Source organism: Leopardus geoffroyi, chromosome C2 (assembly GCF_018350155.1).
Source record: "Leopardus geoffroyi isolate Oge1 chromosome C2, O.geoffroyi_Oge1_pat1.0, whole genome shotgun sequence".
Taxonomy (NCBI): domain Eukaryota; kingdom Metazoa; phylum Chordata; class Mammalia; order Carnivora; family Felidae; genus Leopardus; species Leopardus geoffroyi.
The window spans coordinates 59,161,485-59,189,160 of NC_059333.1; the positions used below are offsets into that span (position 1 = coordinate 59,161,485).

The 27,676-nt window shown below is 35.4% G+C and overlaps 1 protein-coding gene across 1 annotated transcript; it reads right to left on the minus strand.

The window, feature by feature from the left end:
• On the minus strand, positions 1–27,636 carry ATG3 (autophagy related 3). The gene is made up of 12 exons (XM_045502046.1): positions 27,054–27,636; positions 24,054–24,095; positions 20,313–20,362; positions 17,549–17,619; positions 15,858–15,965; positions 10,863–10,912; positions 8,502–8,583; positions 5,113–5,147; positions 4,707–4,862; positions 3,588–3,715; positions 1,829–1,897; positions 1–270 (listed from the first exon to the last, which is right to left on the minus strand). Exons 1-12 carry the CDS (start codon positions 27,123–27,125, stop codon positions 189–191), a joined length of 945 nt encoding a protein of 314 aa, XP_045358002.1. The 5' UTR covers positions 27,126–27,636; the 3' UTR covers positions 1–188.
• Positions 27,637–27,676: the final 40 nt, after the last annotated feature.

The following is a 27,676-nucleotide window of genomic DNA, read 5'->3' on the forward strand; positions in this document are numbered from 1 at the left end:
TCTCTTTACACTCATTTTTATTAAACAAATAAGGCTGGTAGTGGAACTTTTTTTATTTAATGCATAAACATATAAGTCCCTTTATTAGAGAAATTGTACATATTGGTGTATATGGTCAATGTCACATCTATGGGTTAATTCTTTAAAAATCAGAACCAGTAATTAGGATAAATTCTATGCTTTCTTCGTTACATTGTGAAGTGTCTTGTGTAGTCATATTCTATCGTTGGAATGACAGCTTGTACGAACTTCAAGAAAATTAGAAGATACCTAAAGGTCTTTAGCTAAGGAAAATTGATTGGTAAATAGTACTAGGATTTAAGCTAACATTGTAATTATCCTTATTAAACAATTTCTCAGAAAAAATACATAAGACAAAATCTTAAGTATATTAAAAAATAATTCATGGAAGTTTGTGTCTATTCAACATGAGGTTCTCTGTAACTTGAAGACTGCTTGACCTACTCTCATTTAGTATTTAAATGTGAAACTTCCTAATAAGTATGAGTTTGCATGAGCCCATTTTTTTTTTTTATATAAAAGTGAGAACAAGGTTGTTCATGTTTAAATGAGTGGGAAATGGTTCCTTTACTATTAGTTTGTTAGAAAATAAGATAGGGTAAAAAATATAAAAGCACTGAAGCAAAAGAGAAAAAAATAATTAAGTGGAAACCCTCCATAAGGACTGATTGTAGTTAGTGTATGTACTTGCCATACAATCTGCTACACTAGACTGTTTAATAAAATCCTGAATTTTTTTTCTATGTTCCACTGCACCTGAAAATATTAAGACCTTAATTTTTATTGGGGGAACTGATGACTCAATTATTAAACACAGAGTCTTACAAGTCGCTACCCAGTCTCCAACACAGAGATGAATGCTCAAGTTATGCGCAATAGGGTTTCAGGAATCAGACTGGCTTGGTCCGAGGGTTCCAGGTTTGTTTCAGTGTCAAATAAGCCCAGTGTTCCTCTGAGGGACACACTTTATTAGCAATTTTTAGGTGCTTTACAGTTCTAAGACAGGGGTGACCCCTCACAGTCTACATCTAACACTGCGTGGCAAGAACCAAGTGTTATATCAATCTAGCACCAAACTTATGTAAACTATTTGGCATCTACATTATTGACTTTGGCTGCTTTTGCCAAATCCATGCTATGGGTACATGTATTTCAGGATCCAGCAGTTTACTTAGTTTATTCTTGTCAACCCCAGAAGTAGGAAAACCATAGTAAGATATAAGAAGGGTGCTCTTAGATACTATATTTTAAGAATATATGAAATATACTTCGTGTGCTTTACTTTTTATTAACCTATTAAGCTGAATTCTGTTTCAGAGACCTCAGAATGACACAACCTAACTTTACTTTTACCTGATGGGAAGCACATTTTTTAATAATAGTTAAACTGGAAATATACTTAGGGAAAAGATACTCATGTGTTATCCTCTAAATTAGTAGGTTACTCTTCTTTTTGCCTGTTTTTTTCCATTAAGAGCAATGGTTCTATATTCACATACTCTTAGCCATTGCCTCTTCCACAAACAAAAGCAACTAGCAAGCTGCTACCTAGACAAACACACTGACCAAGGTTCTGTCATAAGGCAGGGCTGATGGGAGCACAAAGGAACATGTGCTCATCATCTGGACAAAGCATAACTATCACAATATGGCATTTTCTAAATAAAGACTCCCATTAAGACTTCCAGATATGAGGGGCTAAAACAAGTTATAGGTACTGTGTCATTAACATTATACTACATGTCCCAAAGAAGAAAACAATCCTAGGAGCCAATGTGCCACTAATGACATACACAGGTAAGGATACATATGAACACCAAGTTCTCCCCCTCCTTCTGCAACAGTCTCAATGATTTTCTTCATCACCTCAGCATGCCTAAAAGCAAAAGAATAAATAAATCTTATCAGCATAGACTAGATCAAAATAGGAAAAGCAAGGAATCTACCTTATTAGTGTCAGTGAATTAATTTTAACGTTAATAGTTATATTATAAAATATTCTCCTTCCTATTCCCAAACAAATCAGATTGTTGAGTCATGTAGAATATTTTACTGGAGCTCAGGCTAAATTTTAAAAGCTATGGTAGTCACAAACACAATGGCACTAGTTAGCTATCCTACAATGCGGGCTGAAGGAGTTTGGGGGATAGTGCAGCAGAAAACTAGAGAAAAGGGAAACCATGCCAGGGTATAATTGCAGAGCAAGGGCTGTGTGCTCTAAGAAACAAGAATTATACCAGGCAAATTCAAAAAACCTACATGGTAACAGCTAATCAAAAAAAAAAAAAAAAAAAAAAAAAAAAAGACATATTTACAATGCTGGGATTTCAGCTGCTCAAATATTTAGCTGAGAATAAGCCCCTGCTCACTCTCTCTTAAAATAAAAATAAAATACAGTTTAAAAAAAAAAAAAAAAAAAGATTCTCAGAGTCCTGAGAATCCAAAAACATAATCTGAGGTGGCCCATGGTCAGGCCTAAAATGTACTTGAAATCTTACCTTATAGGCCCCCAACTTTTTGCTACTTACATTACATTGTATAATACAGCCATTTATTAAAACGTTTAACATTAATTACCAGTTAAATTACTTACCTCTTTTCCCTAACACAGCTAAGAAAGAGACATGCCTCAGTTTGATAAGCACCATCCTAAAACCTCAAACCATCAGAGAAGGCAACAAAATAAAATGAAAACCTTTCAGATAATCCAAAACTAAAACTAATGACTCTTGAATTACTTTTCAGTTAGCAATATTAACAACTCTTGACATAAATGAACTGGAAAAATGAACTAGGCTTTCTATTGGATAAAGTATGAGGACAAAGAGGTTGCAAAAAATAAGAAGACAATACTAAGAATTTTAAAAAACTAGAATGTTGCATCTAATTAGTCAATGGAATACCAAAGTTTTCATCCAAAAAATATTGTTACCAGAATTTCTCAGTGATTTGTAAGAGTTACCCATTAGAAATAACAGAGTAAATTGTGCATATAGAGCCCGCTTCACTTACTTGGCCCTACGAAAACACAATGATGCAAAGAAAATCCCAAATAGTAGGGCTGAATATCTCTTAACTGGAGACTAAAGGAAAATAGAAACTCTGAATACATCTTCCTTCACTAACCAACAAAAGGAGATAAATAAAAAACACAAGGAAAACTTTATACTCCACATTCATAGCAAGATTTATCACAATAGGGCAAACCATGTCTAAATGATGAGTACTTTTTAATCTAAAGAGCATCTTCTAAACTATTCTTGGAGCTGAAAACAGTAAAACCACAAAGATCTATACTACACTATAGCTAAACACACAAAGAGAACAAAAAATAGTCTTATTAATTAAACTTAAAATAAATTGGGTCTTTTTCCTTTGTTCTTACATATTTAAGCACAAGAACCTTTCTAAAAAAGACAAAAGAGAATTTTACTTGCTTATTAAACTTTTCTGTTAGGACACTTTGTTTACAGACTCTCAAGTAATAAATCCTTATGGACACACAACACACACACACACACCACACACACACACACACACACACACACACACACACACACACACACCTGCACGGGTGAACTGAACACATAGGAGGAGGTGGGAGATGAGGGTGATTTTCAATGGTCACTGTTTTCTTCACATGATCTTGACTGATGTCTTCATACATGTGTTCAACTGTTAAAGGCTGCCTTTGCTGAAATGATAAAAAATGTTTTGAAATCACTGTTTAAAATCTTTCAAGCCTGGGGCACCTGGGTGGCTCAGTCAATTGAGCATCGAACTTTGGCTCAGGTCATGATCTTGCGTGGTTCAGAAGTTCAAGCCCCACATTGGACTGGCTGCTGTCAGCACAGAGCCTGTTTCAGATCCTCTTTCCACCCCCTGCTTGCGCTCTCTCTCAAAAAACAAAAACAAAAACAAACAAAAAACACTTAAAAAATTTCAGGCCTAAACTTCAATGTTTAAAATAGATATATCCCTCCCTCCCATATCACCTGCAATACACTATTACAGACTATTTAGAATCACCAGACTCTTTGGGGAAGAAATTACAATTTATTTATACTAGGGAAAGGAGGAAGGAGTCTGTACACCAAGGTTATATAACTTCAGCTGCAGTACAGATTCCACAAAAAAGTAAGTTCATAGCTGTCGAAACAATTTTGTAACTTTATAATTCATCTTTGGGGCCTATTTTGTTTTACTTTTTTATTTTCCCATTTATAGTCATAAGAATGACATACATGTTAAAACAAGTTGATTTTATTTCAGTTATCCCTTAATTCAATTACGTAAACAAGTTAAAAAAAAAAAAAAAGGTTTTCCGTCTTAAAGAAAAAAAACACACGCAACATGATCATTTTGTAAATGTCTTATGTACGCAACAAATGTAATACCCCCAAAATTTAATACAAGAAACTAAGTTCAATTTCTCTTATATTTTGAATGAATAACCTCAAGAACAAAGCAATAAATATGTAGCAGATTATTTCTGTTTAATTCTTAGTAGTGTTATTGTCACACTGAATAATTCATAGTTTCTTTAAAATAAGAATCAAGTTCAGTATTAATCATGAAATTATAAAACAAATGTTTCTAAAATTTAAAAGGTCACAGTATATACACATGGACCTAATGACAAAGGAATTAAATCCAAAAATTATAAATATATTTTCTGTTTGTACCTCATCATAGCCGAACAACCATAGCCGTGGTGTCTGGTAATATTTATCATAAGTGATATAAAGGTCGTAAGTTCGCGTTTGCAAAATAGCATCTTCACCTCCAGCATCAGTTTTAGCTTTACAAGCTTCTACCATTTTCCTTGTGTCTAGGGTAGCCTAGCAATAATGGAGAAAAATTTACAGCCGTTAAAATTAGTATGAATGTAACAATTTAGAAAAGGTAATTTTCCCACCTTGTATTTTTTTCCAAAAACAAATAGAACTTAAAAGTCAAAGCTAAAATGTTATACGCTATAACCAATGTAAACATATAAATAAAAGTTTACTGGAAAGATCAAGATACTATTAGAAATATTAATCAGCAAGTTTATTCAGTAAAAGTTAACTAAAAACTCAATTTACAAACCTCATCTGTTTCCAACAATCCACTCTCTTCATATTCTGTTATAAAAAGCAACAAAAGATTAATCAAGTACAAGATTTCTTAAACCAAATAACATATATTACTTCAGAGTATCATTCAAAACCTGGGTTTTTGCTTTTGTTTTTACTTTATTTACTTATTTATTGACTTTTTTATTTTGAGAGACAGAGACAGCATGAGCAGGAGAGGGGCAGAAAGAGAGGGGGAGAGAGAGTCCCAAGCAGGCTCTGCACTGTCAGCACAGAGCCTGACACAGGGCTTAAACTCACGAAACCATGAGATCAAGACCTGAGCCAAAACCAAGAGTCGAACGCTTAACCGACTGAGCCACCCAGGCACCCCTGCTTTTGTTTTTAACTGAAGATACTGAATAGGTATGAGTGGGCTAATTCCACACTTCCAAAGCAGCACTATACCTGACAAAGCCAGAGAACATTAGCATGGCAAGGCTTGGTCCACACTACTGTCTATTAGCAATACCAAATGGCATGATACTGTAGAACCCTCAGTGACTCCACTGTATAACATAAGGCTGTTTATATAATTGCATAAAGTATGCTTATTAAAATCATCAGTGACTTCCTCTTTGCTGAATCCAGGGGTAAATTCCCAGGCTTCATCTTAACTGACCTTCCAAGACCATCTGGATGATTTATTCCCACCTTCCTGAACACTTCCCTTGGCTTTGCCTCTCATCTCAGTGGCTTCTCCTTTACTAACTTCTATGCTTGGTTCTTCTTCATCTCAACTTTATTTCCTTTTTTTCTTTCTTTTCTTTTAAAAAAACTCTATAGTAACCAAGGGCTCAGTTTCTGGACTTTGTCTTTTCTCTATCTACCCTTACTCCCTTGATGATTTCATCCAGTCTGAATAGCTTTAAATGCTACTGATCCCCAAATTTACCCCTGCTCACAATATCTAACTCTTTACTTACGGCTCCAATGGAATGACTAATGTACATGGCAAACAGCACACACCTAAAACTGAACTCCTAAACTCCCCCTCCAAAGCTATTTGGTCCTACAATTTTCCTCATCTCAGTTCAAGACACCTTGCCAGACACTCACACCAAAAATCTTTGGCTACTCTGTCTCTCCCATGCCACTTCCCACTCAGCAGCAAATCCCTTTGACCGTACCCTCAAAATATGTCCAGAAGTCTATTTCTCATCACTTTCAGTGTTGCCACTCGAGCCCAACCTCTTATCATTTCTTGCCTAGATTATCCAAACAGTATCCTGTTGTCCCTAATCCCCTTCAGCCTGTTCTCAATACAACAATTACAGTGATTCTGTTAAAATAGTAAATCTTATTCTAAGTTGCTCTTCTAGTTAGAAAAACCTTCCAATGGCTTCTCATCTCACTGAATTAAAGCCAGGGCCCTACATGATCTGGTCCCAAGGTTACCTCATTGACTCCATGCCTTACTTCTCTATTGACTCCATGCCTTACTTCTCTGCCCTCGCTCATCTCTGGGCACAGGATTTTTTTTTTTTTTTTTTTTTTTAAGTAAGTTCTATACCCAATGTGGGGCTTGAACTTATGACCTCGAGATCAAGAGTCACATGCCCTACCCACCGAGCCAGCTAGGTGCCCCTGCTCACAGTATTTTATATAAGCCACACAAGCTCCTTCCTCAGGGCCTCAGATATCCAAATAGCTTGCTCACTCACCTCCTGCCAGGCTTTACTTAAAATTCATGTTCTCAATGAATTTCTTGATCAACGTATTTTAAATAGTACTCATCCCTCCCCAAGACTCTGTCCCCTCCCCCTCCTTTATTTTGCTAATACTTATTAGCAAATAAAGTATATTGCTTATCTATTTTTTTGTCTCCCATAACTAGAATATAAGCTCCGTAAGATGTCTACTGCTTTATCTCTAGCACCAAGAACAGTGCCTGCTACATAGATACTATATTGCCTAATAAAGTATATTGCTTATCTATTTTTTTTGTCTCCCATAACTAGAATATAAGCTCCGTAAGATGTCTACTGCTTTATCTCTAGCACCAAGAACAGTGCCTGCTACATAGATACTATATTGCCCAATAAATATTTGCTGACTAATGAAAACTGCCTGTTATATTAATTATTATATTACCTCCTATACCATCAACACAGTTTTTTAAGCACAATTCCACACACAGCAATTTTTTCTTCAGCTCTATCCAAGGGAAATGTCACAAATACACTAAAAGGCTGTCGGTCAGATATTTAAGGCAGTCCCACAACTTGTACTCTAAAAACAGTACTTTCTTCACTGTTTTCTTCCTACCCTCTACCCCAGCCTGGATAACTGTACACCATTCAGACAGATGGAATGCACAAAAGTATTTGTGCAAGAAGGTGGTTCTGACGATTATGAGACATCCAGGTACAAAGGAAACTACACAAATACCTCTGAAGTTCAGGAGATCTGGACTGGAGGTTTAGATACAGAAGTCGATCACTGGGATGGTTGGTATGTGAGGTTGCTGTGAGCAATTCTGGTTACAAGTAACTCATACAGATTTCTTCCAAGAATGGGTGTTTGCCACAAAAATAAGGACAAAACTCTCACTAGAATTCAGTAACAGATATACAGCTAGGTTTCATGAAGACTCAAAAGTAATTTAGAAAACAAAACAGAAAAGTACTTTGAGTCAAGACTATGCTGGCAATTCAGCTACGCGGCATCTCATGAGCAAACTCCACTTGCTATTAACAGCGCCTCGACTCTCCTTGGCACCATCTTCCACTTCTGCGTGCTACAGAACATTTCTATCTCACCATAAATTCTATGTATTTGGTCAAAAGAAGAAAAGTAAATGCATAATACAAGAGCACACTTTCTTCTGCTCTGAAATAGTTTTCAAGAATTAGCTTTTAAGTGGGCACCTGGGTGGCTTAATGGGTTAAGGGTCCAACTCTTGATTTTGGCTCAGGTCATGATCTCTTGGTCTGCGAGTTTGAACCCTGCATCCAGCTCTGCGCTGACAGCATGGAGCCTGCTTGGGATTCTCTGTCTCCCTCTCTCTCTGCCCCTCCCCTGTTCAAGCATGTGCCCACATGTGTAGGCTCTCTCTCTCTCTCTCTCTCAGAAATAAACATTAAAGAAAAAAAAAAAGAATTAGAGCTGTCCCCAGTGTTAAAGATTTATGACTAAGATGTATCCCACTAGAAATAATGCTATCAAGGCTATGCCTTAGGTAAAGTAGAAGAGTCCAAGATAAGGTAAGTTCTGCACTACTTAAGTTTACATAAAAGCCTCTGTAGGCTGTTAAATGTTAAAATCTAGAACACAATGGAGTAGAATTCTTGTCCACCTCAACTACAAATACTCCAAAATCCATATTCTAGTGTGATTAAAGCAAATCTAGAACACAAATACCTTCCATATCTGCAGCTTCTCCTTCATCTTCCTCTTCTTCCTCCTCACATATTGCTGAGCAATCTTGAAGTTTTATACTGTCCTTTGAAAATAAGTATATTTAAAGTCACTTAAGTATGTCCATTAGTTCACACACTGAGCACTCATGCATCAGCACAGTGCAAACCACCGTGAAAATAAGAGTGGTAAAGACAGTTCATATCCTCAAGAAACTCCTACTCCACTGGAGATGACAAACCCATAAGCCAAATATTAAAAATAATATGCTAAGTGCTGTGACTGAAAAATATAAAAGTATTATAGAAGTACCAAGAATCACCTAAGCTCTCCATTTAAAAATAGTTGTCAGTTGCACTTCCAAAAAACTGTATTTTTATTTAACCAATTCATTAGTATTAGGAAACTGGTTCATAGTTATAACTTACTTACACACATAATTTAAAAGAAAAAAAAAGGTATATTTTATAAATCACAATACATTTATAAGTTAAACTTATTAGAAATCAAACATTATGTTCTAATTTGTTAACAATATCTTCAGTTGAATTAAGTAAAATTATCAGACTCTACAGTTACTATAATATGTAAGATTTCAGTTCAATTTTTAACCTGTATTTGCACTAGAATAAAAGAATAATGCTAACCAAAGACAAGCCTAATATAGAATTATTTCACAAAATCAATATTCTAAAAAAGTGAAGTCAATGAAGTAAAAAAAAAAAAAAAAAAATCCTGGATATCTAGTTTCACCTAATTCGTAATTTTACTTAGGGAAGATTTTATTTACCACTAGAAGCTTAAATTGTATGTATCATTACTACACTCAAAATGTGAAACCAGAGAAGAAAGATAATATCTGGGTAATTATTAGAAGAGCCAATATCTGACAAAGTGATTGTTAAGGGAAATTTTAATCATGTTGTTGTCATGGTGATCATACTTGAAACAGAATACAGTAGAAATCAACAAGAAAGATTAATATTTGGGTCTGGACAACAAATATTCTAAGCACTAAATTATGAAAAATAATATAAATTCTATATTAAATAGGAAATGACAGGAAAGATACATTCCAGTTGTCCATTATTCTAAGTATTCACACTTCAGTAGGACATAAGGATGTTAGATGGGATATCAAGTACCATATTAACCACTACCGCATTTATAAAAAATTCTTTCAAGAATTATCATCAACCTATCATAAAATGCTACCCCATACTACACTGCCATTTATCATTCCCAAAGGCTGAAGGATACATAATTAACAGCCGGAGTAAACAAGATTTTCTAAAGTAGCCAAAGCCATTTTGGGGTTTTTTAGTCATTCAAACTCTCCAAAAAACAGAATTTCAAAAGGCTGAATTTTCAGGCCAATGAACTGAACCTTAATCCCTAGCAAGCATAAAACTGTACATTAAAAAAACAAAACAAAAAGAAAACTTGTTTTAGTTTCTAACCTTTCCTGTTAAGACTCAGTTATGAATCCCAAAAGATCTAAATGATAAAAACACACAAAAAAGAGTATCTTAAACTTGTAGCAAATGTTGTATCAAGTGTTTCCTAAGGACAAAAGAAATGCAATTATTCTGTCCAAACATTCTGCTCTCTAAGAGATCTGACTATTAACAAAATAATAAAGAAAAGATAAGAATAAAGGCATTTTGTATTTTTCATATTATTTCAAATATAAAAATATGAAGACAGCTGCAATCATCCTCTCTTTAGAAATGAAAAGCTTCTATAATAAAATTAGCTTGAATTAACTGAAAATTTTCAAGCAGAAAAATTCCACCCCGTTACAGATTTTTATCCCCTCTCCCCACAATAAACCATACAATAAAACCCAACTGATTTAGCTCCCACTCAGTCAAAATCCATTCTGGATGATGTTAAAATTTACCTTTAAATTTTCAAAAACAAAATTTTCAAAAACAAAAACTTCCACTGAAAACAACAGTAAATTAAGAGATTACAGAGGGAATGAGTAAATTACTTAGGACAATGTTTAAACTACAAAATTTGAAATTAGTAGCTACTAATCACTAAGTACATAAACCTCTTCAAAAACTTCTATTCACAAAATTTTATACTTAAAAATTAAAAAAACATTTCTTTTAAACTAGCGTAGTAGCCTTCCCAATTAGTGAAAGTTAGTTGTTTTTACCAGTTACAATCTGAAAAAAAAATTTTATCGCACACAGATTTAGGAAGATAAGCACTGAGAAGGAGTAGTTTTGATATGGTCGTATAAAAAAGTGAGAGGAGAAAAAAATAACTCGAATTTTAAAAAGCTTGAATAAGAATATATATATGCAAATAATTACAACACTGAATTTAGAAATGTAACTAATTAACCAGTACCTTGCTCTCCAATGTAATCTCCTTAACTGCTTCAGTTATTCCTGCAATACCTGTTTAAAGTTCAAAGAAATACCTGAATTAAAGTGTAAACATCTACCATTTCCCAGATTCAAGCAACATATAAATTAACACTTAAAATTACCTAAATTCTCACAACTCCTCTGAAATAAGGAGGCAATGTTAGCAGTATTTTTACAAATAAAACTCTAATAGGAATAAATAATGCCAAAAGCACTTCTCAAATTAAAAAATATACCAATTTGATATTTTACCATGAATTATTCTATCACTCATTTACCATTCCTCATTTACTTTCCCTGTGTGAGTCTTTATCAAATATATATTCATTCTCAGAGTGAATACATTAGGAGACTATAGGATTCATATTCTATATTTCATTTAAACCTGCATTAAAATTTTCTCAAGAAGATATTAATGTTATTTGTTTCAGAAATCTAGGAGAGCCAGAAGTAGTAATACCATACCATACTTACATGGACCTTTCTATTTTATTGTTTCCATAGGTTATTTTATCCTTATAAACACTACCCTTGGGGTAATTAGGTAATCATTTCTCCTTATAAAGAAACGAATGAGACTTGCTGAGTCTCACAGTTAAGAAACTGGGATTCGAATCCATATGTGCTACCTTTTAGTTCAATGCTCTGTCTACTGCACCCCATTAAGCAACTACCTTGAACATATTGTCTCAATGAAGGTGGCACTAAGCAGATGGCAGCACCACAAGTCAGCTAAGTACATTCTCATTTAAAATACATGTCAGTTTATTTATTTTAAATTTATTTATTTATTCATTTAGAGAACAAGCATGGGAGGGGCAGAGACACAGGGAGAGACAGAGAATCCCAAGCAGGCCTCATTTTGTCAGTGTGGAGCCTGATGCAGGGCTCAAACTCACAAATCATGAGATCATGACCTGAACTGAAATCAAGAGTCAGCTGCTTAACCAACTGAGCCACCCAGGCGCCCCCACCACTACTTTTTTATTTTTTTTATTTATTTATTTTTTTTTCTTCAACGTTTTTATTTATTTTTGGGACAGAGAGAGACAGAGCATGAACGGGGGAGGGGCAGAGAGAGAGGGAGACACAGAATCGGAAACAGGCTCCAGGCTCTGAGCCATCAGCCCAGAGCCCGACGCGGGGCTCAAACTCACGGACCGCGAGATCGTGACCTGGCTGAAGTCGGACGCTTAACCGACTGCGCCACCCAGGCGCCCCGACCACTACTTTTTTAAAAGCTTCTTTATTTATTTTGAGAAAGAGAGACAGAGACAGGGAGGGAACATGAGTGGGGGAGGGGCAGAAAGACAGGGAGAGAGAGAACATGTCAATGTTTCTAATTTGACAGTTTATTTAAAAAAAATTTTTTTTAAAACATTTATTCATTTTTTGAGAGACAGAGAAAGAGCACAAGCAGGGGAGGGGCAGAGAGAGGGGGAGACACAATCCGAAGCAGGCTCCAGGCTCTGAACTGTCAGCACAGAGCCCGATGCGGGGCTTGAACTCATGATACGCGAGATCATGACCTGAGCTGAAGTCGGACACTTAGCCAACTGAGCCACCCAGGCACCCCCCTAATTTGATAGTTTAAGAAGGATGAGATACACTAGAGAAAAAACTCTACATACAAAATATGCTTTGCTCCCTTTTTAATCTTCTAAAACTTTGATACATCTGTTCAACATGTCCAAAGAATAACTCATTTTTTACTAATAGAAAATATCACAATCCACAGCTCTAGCACAATGCTTTTACTTCATCCTTTTTTAGAAATTATTACATAATAGATACGATTATTTCATAACATTAAGACCCAAACCTTAACATACTGAATTGGTATTACAAAATGATTCCCTGAATCCAATACATAGATAAAAAGAAAATAAACCTCTTCAATTCATTTATATATAATAATGCAGTAGTATGCCACTAGACTCTTCTAAATGTAGGACTGACAAAGAAAAAAAAAAGCTCAAATGACTCTAATGAGGGTAACATTCTCAAAGACTGTGATGGTTAATTTTATGTCACCTTGGCTACGTTACTGTGTCCAGATGCCTGGTCAAACACCAGTCTAGATGTAGCTCTGAAGGTGGTTTTTAGATTTTTGTAGACTCTAACATTTAAATCAGTAGACTTTGAGTAAAGTAGATCACTCCCCATAACGTAGGTGGGCCTCATCCAATCAGTTGAAGGCCTTATAAGAAAAGACTGAAGTGCTCAGAAGGAAAGAATTCTGCTTTCAGACTATCTTCACACTCAGGCGGAAGCAATCAACCCTTACCTGGGTCTTCGGCCTGCTGGCCAGTCCATCCTATAAACTGCAATCTTGCTAGCTACCACAATCATGTAAGCCAATTCCTCAAAATAAATCTATGTATACCTATATATCTATACCTGTATCTACCTCTATAATCTAATCTCTATCTATATATACATTCTATTGTTTCTGTTTCTCTGAGAACCATGACTAATACAAGGGCCAAGACAAATAAAAGAAACCTATGAGAAGCAAGGATGAAGCAAAGAGAACTGAGGTAACTAAGGAACCGGGCACATGGCCTTTTGAGTCCATCGGAAGTAGTGTTTTAATCAGATCAGGATAGAGTTTAAACTAAAATTCTAAGGATATCTCTCCAGCAGGACAAACATTTTTTCAGTTGTTGAATTTCTTTAATAGACTTTCATCAATCCAATCGTACTAATACCTACTTACCTCTGTAATGAATGCCTTTGTAAATATGCACCAAATTTTGAGCTAGTGATTATGGAATAGAATACAACCAGACAACAGAATAGCTCATTTACTTCACATCAGAAACATACTGATACAACTAATGGCTTTGGTTAGTCAACAATTGCCTATAGAGGTCCTGCTCATGTCTTCCAGACACAGGAAAACTAAAGCAGAGCAGCTGAACAATTTTGGAAAGGTCAAAAAATAAAGGTTTTCAAACCACATTTTCTTAAGGCCTTGACTAATTAATACTCAACACGTTAAGAAACAAACAAGTTTCAGAATATTATTCAGCCATCAAAAAGAATGAAATCTTGCCATTTACAACAACATGGATGGAACTAGAGTATATTATGGTAAGTGAAATAAGTCAGTCAAATATATGATTTCACTCCTATGTAGAATTTAAGAAATAAAACAGATGAACACAGGGGAAGGCAAGGCAAAATAAGATAAAAACAGAGAGGGAGGCAAACCATGAGAGACTCTTAACTATAGAGAACTGAGGGCTGCTGGAGGGGAGGTGGGTTAGGGGATGGACTAGATGGGTGATGGGCATTAAGGAGGGCACTTGGGATGAGCACTGGGTGTTATATATTAAGTGATGAATCATTATTTTTGTTTTTTATACATATATATATTTTTTTCAATATATGAAATGTATTGCCAAATTGGTTTCCATACAACACCCAGTGCTCATCCCAAAAGGTGCCCTCTTTAATACCCATCACCCACCCTCCCCTCCCTCCCACCCCCATCAACCCTCAGTTTGTTCTCAGTTTTTAAGTGTCTCTTATGCTTTGGCTCTCTCCCACTCTAACCTCTTTTTTTTTTTTTTTTTTTAAGTGATGAATCATTAAATTCTACTCCTGAAACCAATACTGCACCATATGTTGACTAACTTGAATTTAAATAAAATCCTGGAAGAAAGAAAAAGAAACAGGTTTCAAATGAAGAAGCCCAAGCACTGAATCTATGCTTCTATCACCATGAAGAAACACATGGCAGTGTCCCTTTTTAAGGGTAGAAAAAAACTGACCTAACAAGGTACTTTTTCCTGTGCAGATTACTTAGCCCTCTGACTACTGTATGGGTCTCAACAGATGGCAGCAATATGTCCTTCACAGAACACTTGGTACTGTCTGGAGGCATTCTTAATTACCACAATTGGGTAAGTACCACTGGCATCTAGTGGGCATCTAGTATCAGAGATACTGCTAAACATTCTGCAATGTACAGGAAATGCTACAACAAAGAATCATGCAGCCCAAAACGTTAGTAGGGCTAAGACTGAGAAACCCTGTGCTAGTACTACTTTTGATACAGCTGCTACTCTCTAGGACTTAGAAAATTTATTTTTAGTACCTAGATTTAAACTCAGAACACATTTTCTCCATTAAAACTAAGCCAAAAATGGCACTTATATAACTGTGTAAATTAACTATTAATTGTTAGCTATTAACTAACATTAATTCATGTAACTGTATGTTATGTAACTACATACAACTACATAAATGCACATTAGTATATGCTGCTGTCCCTGTCATAAATGGTAGTTAGCTATAGCAGCATATACTAATCTACGTTTACATAGTTAAATACAGTAGCAAAATCAGTGTTTAGGACTTGGAATAAAAAATCATATTCAGATTTACAACTTCTGCAAACACACTTATGAAAGGCTTAAATTTAGTCAATTTCTTTAACAAAAATCTATTGAACAACTTGTGTATCAGATACTATGTTAGATACTGAGGATTCAGCAATGAATCTCTACCTCCACAGAGTATACAGTGTTTGTCACTGAACAAATAATTATTAAATAATTTTAAATGTGGGTCTCTGAGTACAATAAATACAAGCGTAGTTCCTGTCCTAAAGTTCGTCACACAGCAATGGAATGACACGTAAATAAGGAACTCTAAATCAAAGCAGTATGCATACTCAGCAATACTAATTGTCTTTCTTTCTTTAGAAATAAAGAAAATGATATGGATATTTTCAAATTGCTACTGAAGTAGCAGTACTATAGAAATTTGGTATTCTCCAAAGGCATTTTTTCTTTTTTTTTTCCAATTTGTCTTCCTGCTATTTTTCAGGTAAAAGTGTATTGGGACAACTGTGCCTTATGTATCCTTTGTTGTTGTTGTTTTTTAAAATCAATGCTGTTATGAAAGATTGTAAAAGAGTTTAAAACAATTTAAAATAAAATACAGTATTTTATTCTCCTCTTACCTGTGTTATGGTAAGTATCTACCCATCCCCCATCACCATCATCTTCTTCAATGATAGCTTCCAATTCATCTGAATATTCCATCTGTTTGCACCGCTTGTAGCATGGCACTATTAAACAAGTGGCAAATACAGTTACTAGCACATAATCTGCTTCCTATGAATCCATTAGAAAAAAAGAGAAAATTTATTCCATTTAAGGAAATACTGTATTTCATTTCTAATAAGTGCTTAAGTTAGTGTTTAAAGAGTTATATTCAGCTCACAAATACATTAATGATCACACTTATCTTTCCCTAAATAGCTCTGTCAGAACACAGGTAGAAAAGTTCTACTGAAAATGTTTTTTGTTTGTTTATTTACTTATTTTGACAGAGAGGGAGAGGGGGAGAGGGAGAGGGATGGAGAGGGAGAGGGAGAGAGAGAGAGAGAGAGCGAGAGCACAAGAGGTGGAGGGGCAGAGAGAGAGGGACAGAGAGAATGCCAGGCAGGATCCACACGGTCAGCACAGAACCTGACATGGGGCTCAATCCCACAAACTATGAGATCATGACCTAAGCCAGTATCAAGAGTCCAATGCTTAACTCACTGAGCCATCCAAGTGCCTCTCTACTTGAAAGTTTCTGTGTATTCTTTACCCTGATGGGCTGTGAAGAACAGCTGGCTAAAGCCAGAGATGACACTGTACAATTTCAGGCTAATGCATAATAATACCTTATTTTAATGGCTTTACTCTCAAAACATGAAGGCACCACCTGGCATTCTCAGAGGTGGTAGAGGTGACCTCCAGTTTGCAATGCTGCAGTAACTTTCAATATGTATTTCATAATTCATACCTAAGTTCCAGCTATTCATAAAGGATAAGCTAGTGTAAAATTCACTAACTGCTAAATTTTACTATCTTCTATAATATCGGAACAAAGTTTTTCATATAGCATATGTGTGAACAGTTATTTTTATTCACATAAACCTAGAGCTGAACAATTATAAGGTAAAAACATGATGTAGGGTCGACAAATTGCTATTCATCTCCTGATTTCTTTAAAAAACAAGCAGGATATAAATGATCAACTCTAATAAAACATATGCTGTAGGAAAGAAAAAAAACCTGGTATGTTATACATATTTTCCTTTGCTGTAATAGATAAACCAGAACAAAAATCAATGTGCTGTTTTGTGATTAGATAGGGACTATAACAACCTTCTGAGGCTGTTTTCATAAATAAGAAACAATTTGTTTCAAAAAACAATTTTGTTCCTAAAGGCAATCTTTAAAAGACACAATGGATAATAAAATCTTTAGCTTGGAGCTTTTAGATGTCAAAGGTAGTATCAATTTCATTTTTCATCACAAATGTTTAAGTCTAAAGGAGATCAGAATCAAACAGCTAAAAAAATTATGACTATGAAGTCAACTTTTAAAAAAGGCCATTAAAATTCCAACTCTGCTCGGGTCCTTTTCCTCCACACCTTACAAGTGGATCTTTTTGGCAAAAAGAAGTAACAAAAAGGAAGAGGGTAAAAATCAAATAAGGAAAAAATACTCTAGCAACAGAAAACACAGCACTTCATCAAATTTTTAAATTTCTGTCTGAGAGAAGCTGTAAGTATGGCTCCAAGCATAAATTAAGTTTTATTTTTTTAAATATAACTCTTTGTGCAAGATTTACTGATATACACAATGTAATTCTTACCATTTTTGGTGACCAAAAATTGTTTGCCTGTTGGTAGATATGCCTTCACTTTCAATTCTTCCCCTGTAGCCCTTCAAAGAGTAAAAAGGACCAAATATGAGAACTATTTTAACAGGCAAAGACAGAACAGAGCTATCACATCTAAATACCAAAACTACACAATCCACACTCTTGAGAAAACGGTCTCAGGACTGGTTTGGGAAGGATGCTGTTAAGTGATGTATGTTAGGGCATGGAAAGACACAGCATTCTAAGTAAAATGTACTAAGAGACACAGACAGACCTAACAGAATTTATATTACACATGAGACAAAAAAGACAACAATACAGAATTACTAAACAACTATTATGTTTGCCTCAAACAAAAAGAAAATGTTGTTCCTTAGTGAGTATAATCTCAGACTTTGAGTTCTAAAGTATTGTTCATCTTCAGACCAAGAGGAGGAGGCCAGAAAAATAGTTGCATGACATTACATAACAAAGTAGGTGGTTGGCAAGATCCTTATTTCTTCCACTCTATTAAAATTGGAACTAAGAGAAAAAAGATGCTTTGAGTCACAAGATGCTAATGTTAAAAATAATGAGTGAAAACAGAAAAAATCCTTTTATCAAGTATTTATTAAGTGTAAGACTTAAAACTCTAACTTTTATTTACTCCTCGGAACTCGAAGAGGTAATATTAACATCTCCATTTTAGCTTAAAGAAGTCAGATGGCTCACAGTCATAAAACCAAAACACAGAACAGCAGGGCTCCTGCTCTTCAACACTATTCCCTCTGTGGGTCAGAGCCAGCTACAACCATTTCTGATTTTTCATTGCTACTTTGGACTATCAAGAACTGGTTCAAAGATTCTTCTGTGGGTCTCATAATGGAACTGGCCAGAGCTGGAGCGGCATGTGGTTTATTGCAAAAACTGAGAGTCTGCTGCCTTATCAGAGCTTCAGTCTGAAGTTTAATACATTTGAGCACAAAATAAAGCCAGGAAATGACCTACTATCTTTTAGTAGCCTCCTAGGCTTCTTTAGACCATTCTCAACTATCAAATTCAACAATGAAATAAATGGCAACGCCTTAAGTTCTGAGTGAAGAATATACAACAAGGTCATGATGGTGCCTGCAGACACGAAACTGTAACATACAAATTATCTTTTTCTAGCACAGGTTTAAAATGAATTGCTCCTTTGGCTCCAGCTGTTCGGCCAATATGGACACTGGAGTAACTAACTTCTAAGTTACAATAAAATTATTTCAACTATCACATTTCATAAAGTGAAACTATAAACTACCTGCTAAAGGAAGAGCCTGACCATATACCAAACCTCCATAATACTACTATTAATCATATGTTTGAACTAATTAGACAAATAAAGACTATGACTAAGAAACCTAAAGAAAATGTATACCTATTAAAGAAAATCCTAAATTACTTCCTTTTATAAAATGTATATTATTTTAAATTTTATATACCTATTTGACTTGAAATATAAAAAATTGTAGGCTAGAACCAAGCTAAATATAGTTTTAACAGACAATTTGTAATCTAAAAAAATCAATCACCCTTACTACATCAGACAACTGCTATGATATTAACTCAATTCTAAATGCAAAACAGAAATACACGTAAGGAAGACAAGGACATAAAAATAAACCTGACATTTTGGCCTTTTTTTGTACATTAAGAAACAGTGTTCTAAAAGAGCAATTGACAAAGGGCAGTAACAACTATTTTGGGTATGTGCAAATACAAAAATTAAGAAGAGAATAGGCCACAGATAAAAGAGAGTTTCAACTTTGGCTTAAAACAGTTTTAACTATTTAAGCCCTTTAGATATGAAGGAAAACAGTATCAGTTCTAACTTTATTAATTTTAGAACCCCTGCTCCCAAATCAAAACTACACCTTTCAACAACAATTGTAAAAGTGTCATTGGGGGAATTTAAAAAAAAAAGGGGGGCGGGGGGAGAAGGAGTTGAGCCACTTATATCCAAACAAGATGGTAATTCCAAAACAATTCTAGCCTTTAAATTAAAACAGCTCTGCCAGTATTGGGATCACTTTTTCAGCCACAGTCAGGTAGTTTTACTGTAAGTACTTGAAAGTACTGAAACAGCATTTGTTTTAAAACATTGTTATTATTCAGAATATTTAAAATATGTTATGAGATCTGCTAAGTTGCTTAAATTAATTTTATAATTAAAAGTGTTAATAAAAAAATTAAAATGTAAAAAGCCTATTACAGCAAATTTCCAGTTAAGACCTTAATGAGTATCATGAACCTTTTTTTCGGCTAATTCCTAAAATGGGAACATACTTTTGAACATGAATACAAAGTTTTATGATTAAAAAACATAAGACTGTAAAATGTCTGTGTTTATTAATGTTATAAAAATATTCAATAAACATTTTAGTTAAAAAAAAAAGTGAGCTGGTCATATTTATTGAACTCTTGAACATTAATTTTTAAAGATCCACCGTAAGATCAGACCTAGACACTACAAAGAAAGTGAATACTAATAAAGGAAGACATTTATCTCAAATATATCTTTTATTCTAATGGAGCAAAACAAAATAGGTGTAACACCCAATTTGTCAGCCTTTATTTTACTTTAAGTATCATGGGCACACTGCTTAACAAAGAAATCTACTAGAAGAGGGTTAAACTGGTCATTCTAAAGTTCATGCCCTAATTTATTCTGCAAATTGCCGTGATTACGAAGTCATACCTTTTATTAATTTTCGATTTCTCACACAAGATTACTTACCATTGCCATGTTGGACAGTGGTGGACTAAGTGATCTCCAGCTGCCACAAACTATTTAGGATTTAGAAGGAATATAAAGAAAAAGGAAAAAGAAAAATTGAACATCACTGAATGTTAGATGGTAAAATACCAAAGTGACCATCTGTGTAATGTTGTTACACAATAATCACATAAATGCAAACAACACCAAACCTGCTCTACCAGTCTGGTGATTTATTTTTTATTATTACTAAAACTGCAAAATTTTTTACATCCATAAAGTTTAAATTTTGGAAGAAAAAAAGTATTGAGTGTTATTTTTTATTCTTTATTTATTTTAAATTCAATTTTTATCTTCGGATTAAATAATGCCAAAAGGATACTGTATCATGAAATGAACAAAGGTAACACTGCAGGATTTAAAATGTCAAAACCATTTTATGGATAAATAAGATGAAGAGAGATTCTTGCTAGTGGTTGAAAACTCAAAGAAGATCTTTGTGAAAAATTACTAAATAGACACAGGCCTACGATGTAAGAATAGTTTATTACATCACAGTGTACACTTCTCTTTTTTGTTCTTTTTTTAAATTCAGATAACAGCCCATTTTGAAAGCTTTTTCATATTAACAAGAGTGAGAAACGCAGTGCCAAACAATGGAGAAGAAGTTAGAAGCTTTTGGATTGACTCAGAAAACACCAACACAGTTAAGAAATTGAATCCTCTAACACCTTGGACTTTCTGGGCAGGTTGAACACTGCACAAGTTTTTGTTTTTCTTCAGAAATAAAAAACTGAGAAAGAAAAGAGTTTAAGCTTTTGAGAATTTCCATTATACATGAGCATGAACTGATCTTACTATAAGACAGGAATCAGGCTTATTCTTGAGAGCAGAAAATGAAAGTCTGTTAAGCGTTAACTGCAGTGTTCCAACTCAAGCAATACACATGCACATATTTTCCTAATTACTTCTGTTTCACAACAGCTCTAACTTAAAATCATTGTTCATGGGTTATTACACGCCAAAAAAAAAAAAAAAAAAAAAAGTTACCTTTAATCTTCCAATGCTTTTCTGAGAAAACAATGTCTACATTAATACTCTATCTTCGTTTAAGAAAGTAAAATTTTATAAAATAAGAATTCTAAGAGTAATTTCTTTAGAGAAGATACATTAACAAGATAAGATTTAGCAGCATATTCCCAACAGCAACTTTTCAAATGTTTCTGTTCTTTCATTTCAAAGAATCTTTTTATTATTTAAACTAGTTAGGTAAAGACAAAAAACCCAAATGAAAACAATACGCTCTCCCCAAAGTTTTAAGCATTTTAGTTCACTGTAACCAATGCTACCATTAACTCTGTGGTTATCAGGAACTAATTTATTACTGAAAAAGTATTAACTCAACAAAATACAATACAAAAACAGTCAAAAACTTAATTCTTTAATGATATTGCCTTGACTCTAGTATTTTATTCCATGGCACCTCCAGTAGCATCTATTGAAAAACAACAGGGGCACCTAGCTGGCTTAGTTGGTAGAGCATGCAACTTTTGATCTTGGGTTTGTGAGTTTGAGCCCCACATTGGGTGTAGAGATTAAAAAATTTTTTAGAAATTAAAAAAACTAAAAAACACTAGAAGAAAAATTATAAAGGAACAAAGAATTGTACAGATAGCTAATATATGTACACATTTATCCTCATTAGCAATGGCCTTTACTGCATGCTTTATATGCTCAAATGAAACAAAATGCAAGGCAGACTCAAGTTTCTCAAGCTGTAGTTTCTCTCAGTGATTAAAAATTGCACTGCACTGAATAATTCCAACAAGACGGAACCAATATAAACATTTTAGTCAGCAACTTTATCCTTCAAGCTATTGTATTACTGATAATCCAGTCACATACATATATGTATATATATATATCAATTTTAGTCAGACAATTCTGTATTAGATAATGTCTACCTCTCTTTTTAAACACAGTACTTCCAATACCTCTCAATGAAAACAAAAGAGAGCTGGAGACTAACAGCCAGAAGCCCAGAAACAGTAAGAGAAAACAAATACATAGATCAACTCAGTATATCATTTATCCGAAGTAAATTATGTCTTATTTTCCTCCTGGAGACTCATTCTAATCAAACTGAACTCTGTAACTGTGTTCTATCTCAATCCAGCATTATGTGGTTGGTACCCAGCTGAGCTAGTTTTCCCTTGCATTTTTTTTTTAAAGGAGGAAATTTATAAACCATTTAATGATACAACTCTGTTGGAGTATAACTATTAGTTATTCATTCTATGGTGAGTAGCTGTTTTAAAACAGTTAGCTTAAGTCTATCCAATGACCACAGACTTGCATCTCTCACTCCAACTGTCTATTTACCAATTAGTCATCTTCCCATATATAAAGCCAAAGAGTGGAAGAAGAATAGCATACTTTCATTCCTGCTCTTGATTTCAGATAGTTTTAAGAGCTATGTCTAAATTATACGTTTGTCTGGCAAGAAAGTTAAGAATATCAAAACTTAATTTTATGTGGTATTCAAAATATTAAACTCTTGGTGCCTAAGGTAGAATCGATCCTTTAGAGAATGTCTAGCCAAAACCCCTCATTTTATAGACGAGAAAACATGAGGCCTGTGTCTAGTAGCTTAACTGATTTGCCCAAGTCAGAAAAGGAGAAATTAAGAGAAATGGGTCTAGAAGGTCGATCTCCCAGGTTCTTTCTATACCACCATCTGTCTTCACTAAAAATAAAGACAATTTCAGATAAAAAGATCAGTTCAGCACACCATTCTCAGAACTCACAAGGATTTGGAACCCAAGAGATTCCATCACAATTGAAAACTGAAAGATCAATAAATTCTTAGGTGTGGTCTTAGACTTTCTAGCAACAGCCAGATCACAAAGCATGGCCCAATTCAAAATGTTTCTTTCAAAACAGTAAGTAAAGTTCTATTGCCAACGAGTGGTATTTTTAATGAAAGTTAAAGGTGAAGCTTAAAATTTTCGCCATTTATTAAGAAAGTAAGTCTGATGCAACTGTAACTATTCATGAAACTGGAATGTAAAAGGATTTTTAGGACAGTATTTATTTCTCAAAGGATAACAAAACAAACTACCTAAAAAAAGAGAACATTTTTATTATATAGATTTGGTGAACAAATAAAATGATTCCTCAAAACCTAATTCTATATTAAAAGTTCAATAAAACACAACTGGCCTATAAAATAGCCATCAGTTTCAGCATTAGGTAGGCTCAACATTACTTGGTTAGTAGAAAAAGTTAAAGAATTGTGAGAAAAAAAGTCAGCCTTAAGTATGTAGCAGTAAAATATTTAAGCTAAATACCAAAAGAAAACATACAAGCAGTAAGCCAAAGTTTCCAAATGAAAAGCCATGAAATCTCATGTTTGATGCAGACAAAGGCAGCAAACACCACAAAAGCTCCCTGCACAGCTTCAATATAACACAAATATAAGTGAGGGGTAAGTGACCAGGAATATTTTCCATTCCCTCTCCCACCATTTCTAAATCAAGAGGAACTACAGAGAAATATGAGAAGTGGCAAACTGAGAGGGAAGTTACATCTTCTTCTCACATAGGAAGTAGAAGTCCCCATAAAACTGCTAATATAGTCAAAAGAATCTAATTTTAATCAAATCAAAATTAAACTTTAAGATATTTTCTTATAAAACAAAAAAGCCACACAGTTTAATATAATTGTAAGACGTAACAGCTTCAGAATATCTTTAACACTCACCTCTTCTGGTGTGATTACACCTGTTTCCTTAAATTTTGATTCCTAAAAAGAGCAAAAAGAATTAACATATTACACTTTCACTTTCAAATTAAAGATTTTTGTGGGCAAGTATTTGCCTGGTACCCTTCTAGGCAAAGGAGCACATACAAAAAAGAATGTATCACTGGTACCTAGAGGAATATATAAGTCTAATGAAGGAAACTGACATGAAATAATTACAATTTGATCAGTGCTATAACAGAGCAAAGCTCTTTGGAAAAGCATCCAAAGGTTTATACATTAAGTCTTACAATGATTTTGTACACATCTTTATTTTACAGAACGATAAAGATGTCTTAAAAATGTTTAGACTTTTGGGGCGCCTGGGTGGCGCAGTCGGTTAAGCGTCCGACTTCAGCCAGGTCACGATCTCGCGGTCCGTGAGTTCGAGCCCCGCGTCCGGCTCTGGGCTGATGGCTCAGAGCCTGGAGCCTGTTTCCAATTCTGTGTCTCCCTCTCTCTCTGCCCTTCCCCCATTCATGCTGTGTCTCTCTCTGTCCCAAAAATAAATAAACGTTGAAAAAAAAAAAATTTAAAAAAAATAAAAAAAAATAAAAAATGTTTAGACTTTTTACTATTTAGTCAACATCTCCAACATCTCATTTCAATGGAGTAATATTAGAACCCAAATCTAGAGGTCATAAATTATTTAGTCCTTTCCCATTATTATATCACCAAGATATTGATATAATATTTTCTCCTCCAAAGCAAAGATGCTATTTACCAAATGTTTCTAAATTTTAAGTTAAATGTAAGATTTTGTAGTACAGTCTACAAAAATGAAAGAATCCATTTATGAACATTATTCATTCAACATGTATTTAGAATGACCAATATGTGCCAGGCACTATTTGAAGTAATGGGGCTACAGGAGTGAATAAAATAGACCAAACTGATCCTTGTCCTCATAAGGAATTTAAACTCTAGTGGAGGGAGAAAAGCCAAATGGTAATGAAAACCACGAAGAAAAATGAGGCAGAGAGGAAACTGGTCAGGGGTGGAGGAAAAGAGATGGCTATTTAAAATAGGATGGTGACAAAACAAAGACTTCCCTGATAGGTGACTACTGAGCAGAGACCTTAAAAAAAATGAACAAGCCACACAGCTGTAAAAGAGCATTTTAGGCAGATGGAGTGGCAAATACAAAAACACAAGGCAAGAGAGCATTAAACGGAGAAACAAACAGGACAGACTAGGCTGGCTTAAGCCAAAGTGAGCAAGGAATAAAGTAGCAGTTGAGATAAGGGTCTCTCCCAATCAAGTAGAGGCTTGAAAATCATTGAAAGGACTTTGGCCTTTACTGTACCATGACTTTTCTTAATTTCTACTTGCTAGGATAAGTCACTGTTTCTTTCAAGGGATTTGGTTTTTCTTCCTTGCCATCTTATGTTTACTAGGAAACTACAGGATTCTGTCTGTAAACAGGGACAGGCAAGGAAAGGATCAATAATTCTGCTTTCCTTATTACTAAAAATACACACTAACAAGTACATTCTGACAAGCTAACACTTTTCAGTTTGGAGAATAAGTAAAATGATTCTTCAAAATATAATTCTAAGTTCAATATAATACAACTGGCCAATAAAACAGTAGTTTTATATTTAATTTGGGAACTCTTTTTCTTTTCCTTGGAAAAAAAAAAGTTTAAGAATATGTATTATTTCAATGCTACATACCTTGGTAGACATATTTCTGAAAAATGACATAATATGCAAAAGAATCATTTGATTTAAATGTCAAAATTATTTTCAATTTCAGAGTTGAAGGAGTTATTTTAATTACAAGGGATTTCACTGTAAAAAAATATATACATCATATAACATATATAAAAGCATAGCAAGAGTTGGAATTCCCATTTATAAACTTATCCCCCCCCCCTTTTTTTTACTTGGCCCAACAAGGTATCATTTTAAAATCAGTCTTGGAAATAAATATTAAAAAAGTAAGTACAGGGCTAACATTTCCCTTTGTCATGGAAAGGGAGCAAAATAAAGCTACCCACTATTCCTAGCATACCAGAATAACTTCTTGAATAAAGAGGACCGACCATTTCCATGGGTATTTCATCCCTACCGTAAGATTTGTAAAATTTTTACTGAAAGCTTAAAAAAATAATAAAAGCACTTAAGAACTCCCTATTCATTTATTCTCATTGCTCAGTTTTCAGAAAGGAAAAACAATGACAACAAACTTAAATTTTAAGACTTATCAAAACTTGAACGCACTTGTAGAAATTTATCTTTGAAAATAAAGTCACTGCTTTAAAACCAGTATGCTACAAATTTTACTTTAAAAACGCCGTACTGACAATGCAAAAAAATAAGTATATCTAGGAGCGTCAAGCTGCTCCTTATTATCACTTAAATCCAAGCTTTACAAATAGTTTTTCGGCTATTTAAAAAACTCAGGAAAGGGAGGTTTTGCCTGGTAGGTTCAATGGTACTGTTGGAGATAATGTTGCACTTCACAGTGTTCTCTGAAATCTAACAAGATGAGACCTCAGTCACAATTTACTCTTTCAAACTCCTAATCATAAGAGACTTTCTATGAAATTTGAGGATAGTGACATGTCATTTTAATACCAAATACTGACTCCGTTTTTAAAAAGATAAGCAATACGCTCGTTTAAAAAGTTCAAAAGACTTCCGATGTTAAGATTTAACATTCTCAAATCTACTTAGCTGCGGACCACCTTCCAACTTGACGTACCCAGACGCGCTGAGCTCTGAGGGGTGGCGACAGCAGTGCTCCAAGTTTACCTGAAGAGCCCGAAAGCCCTACAGAGCAGCTGGATAACACCTCCGGTGGGGCTGCGCCTTTGCCTGTGTCCCATCCCACCCTTAACACCTTCCTACACTTTCCCCCGCCGGAAAACACGGTGTCCCTCCCGGCGCCGGGTCCTCAGTCCCTGCGGAGTTGAGCGTGTACCTGACAGCCCCTGGCAAGCCCGGCCTGGCTTACCTTGAGGACCGGGGTCAGGTACTCAGCCACTTCCAGTGCCTTTCCCTTCACCGTGTTAATCACATTCTGCATCCTGGGGCCGGAGAAGCGGCCGGCCCCGCGATGGGGTGGGAAAGGCAGCGGGGGCAGGGACCGGGAGTCAGAAAAAATCCCCGCTGCCCCCGACGCGCATCGGCACCCAGCCGGCGGCACCAGAGGGGACGGGACGCGACGGGACGGACGGGACGAGGGGGAGGGGCGGCTGCGCCAATCGCGAGGGCAGGGCGCACGCTGCTCACAACCCAGGCAGCGCGCGGAGGACCGGGCCTAGGTGTCTCCCCGGCCGCAAGGGAGGGCGGCGGGGACGAGGGGAGAGTTGGGGGGAGAGGCGGGCGCACGCGCACCCCTCGCCTCCTCGGGAGCTGTCTTCTCCCCCTCGCTTCACTCGCGCCCCTTCCGGCTTCCCCTTCTCTCTCTTGCCGTAGCTCCGCCGCTACCTGGGCCTCACGTGACACAGGACTCTCCCGCCACGTGACGCGAGAGAGGGCTCGCTGGGGTGGGCTCAGGCCTCTTCTCCCCTCCCTCCGGAAGCGTAACACTGAGCGCGCCTGCGCAATGGGTGCCAGGTCCGCTCTTTCCTAGTC

Bases quoted from the DNA above. Each gene is read 5' to 3' on its own strand.
- ATG3 (XM_045502046.1), bottom strand. From the start codon at position 27,125: ATGCAGAATGTGATTAACACGGTGAAGGGAAAGGCACTGGAAGTGGCT. The intron at 20,363-24,053 runs GTGAGTGTTAAA...AATCCTAAATAG, and splicing joins GTGTAATCACACCAGAAGAG to TTTGTGGCAGCTGGAGATCA. The intron at 8,584-10,862 runs GTACTGGTTAAT...TTATTTTCAAAG, and splicing joins AGATTACATTGGAGAGCAAG to GACAGTATAAAACTTCAAGA.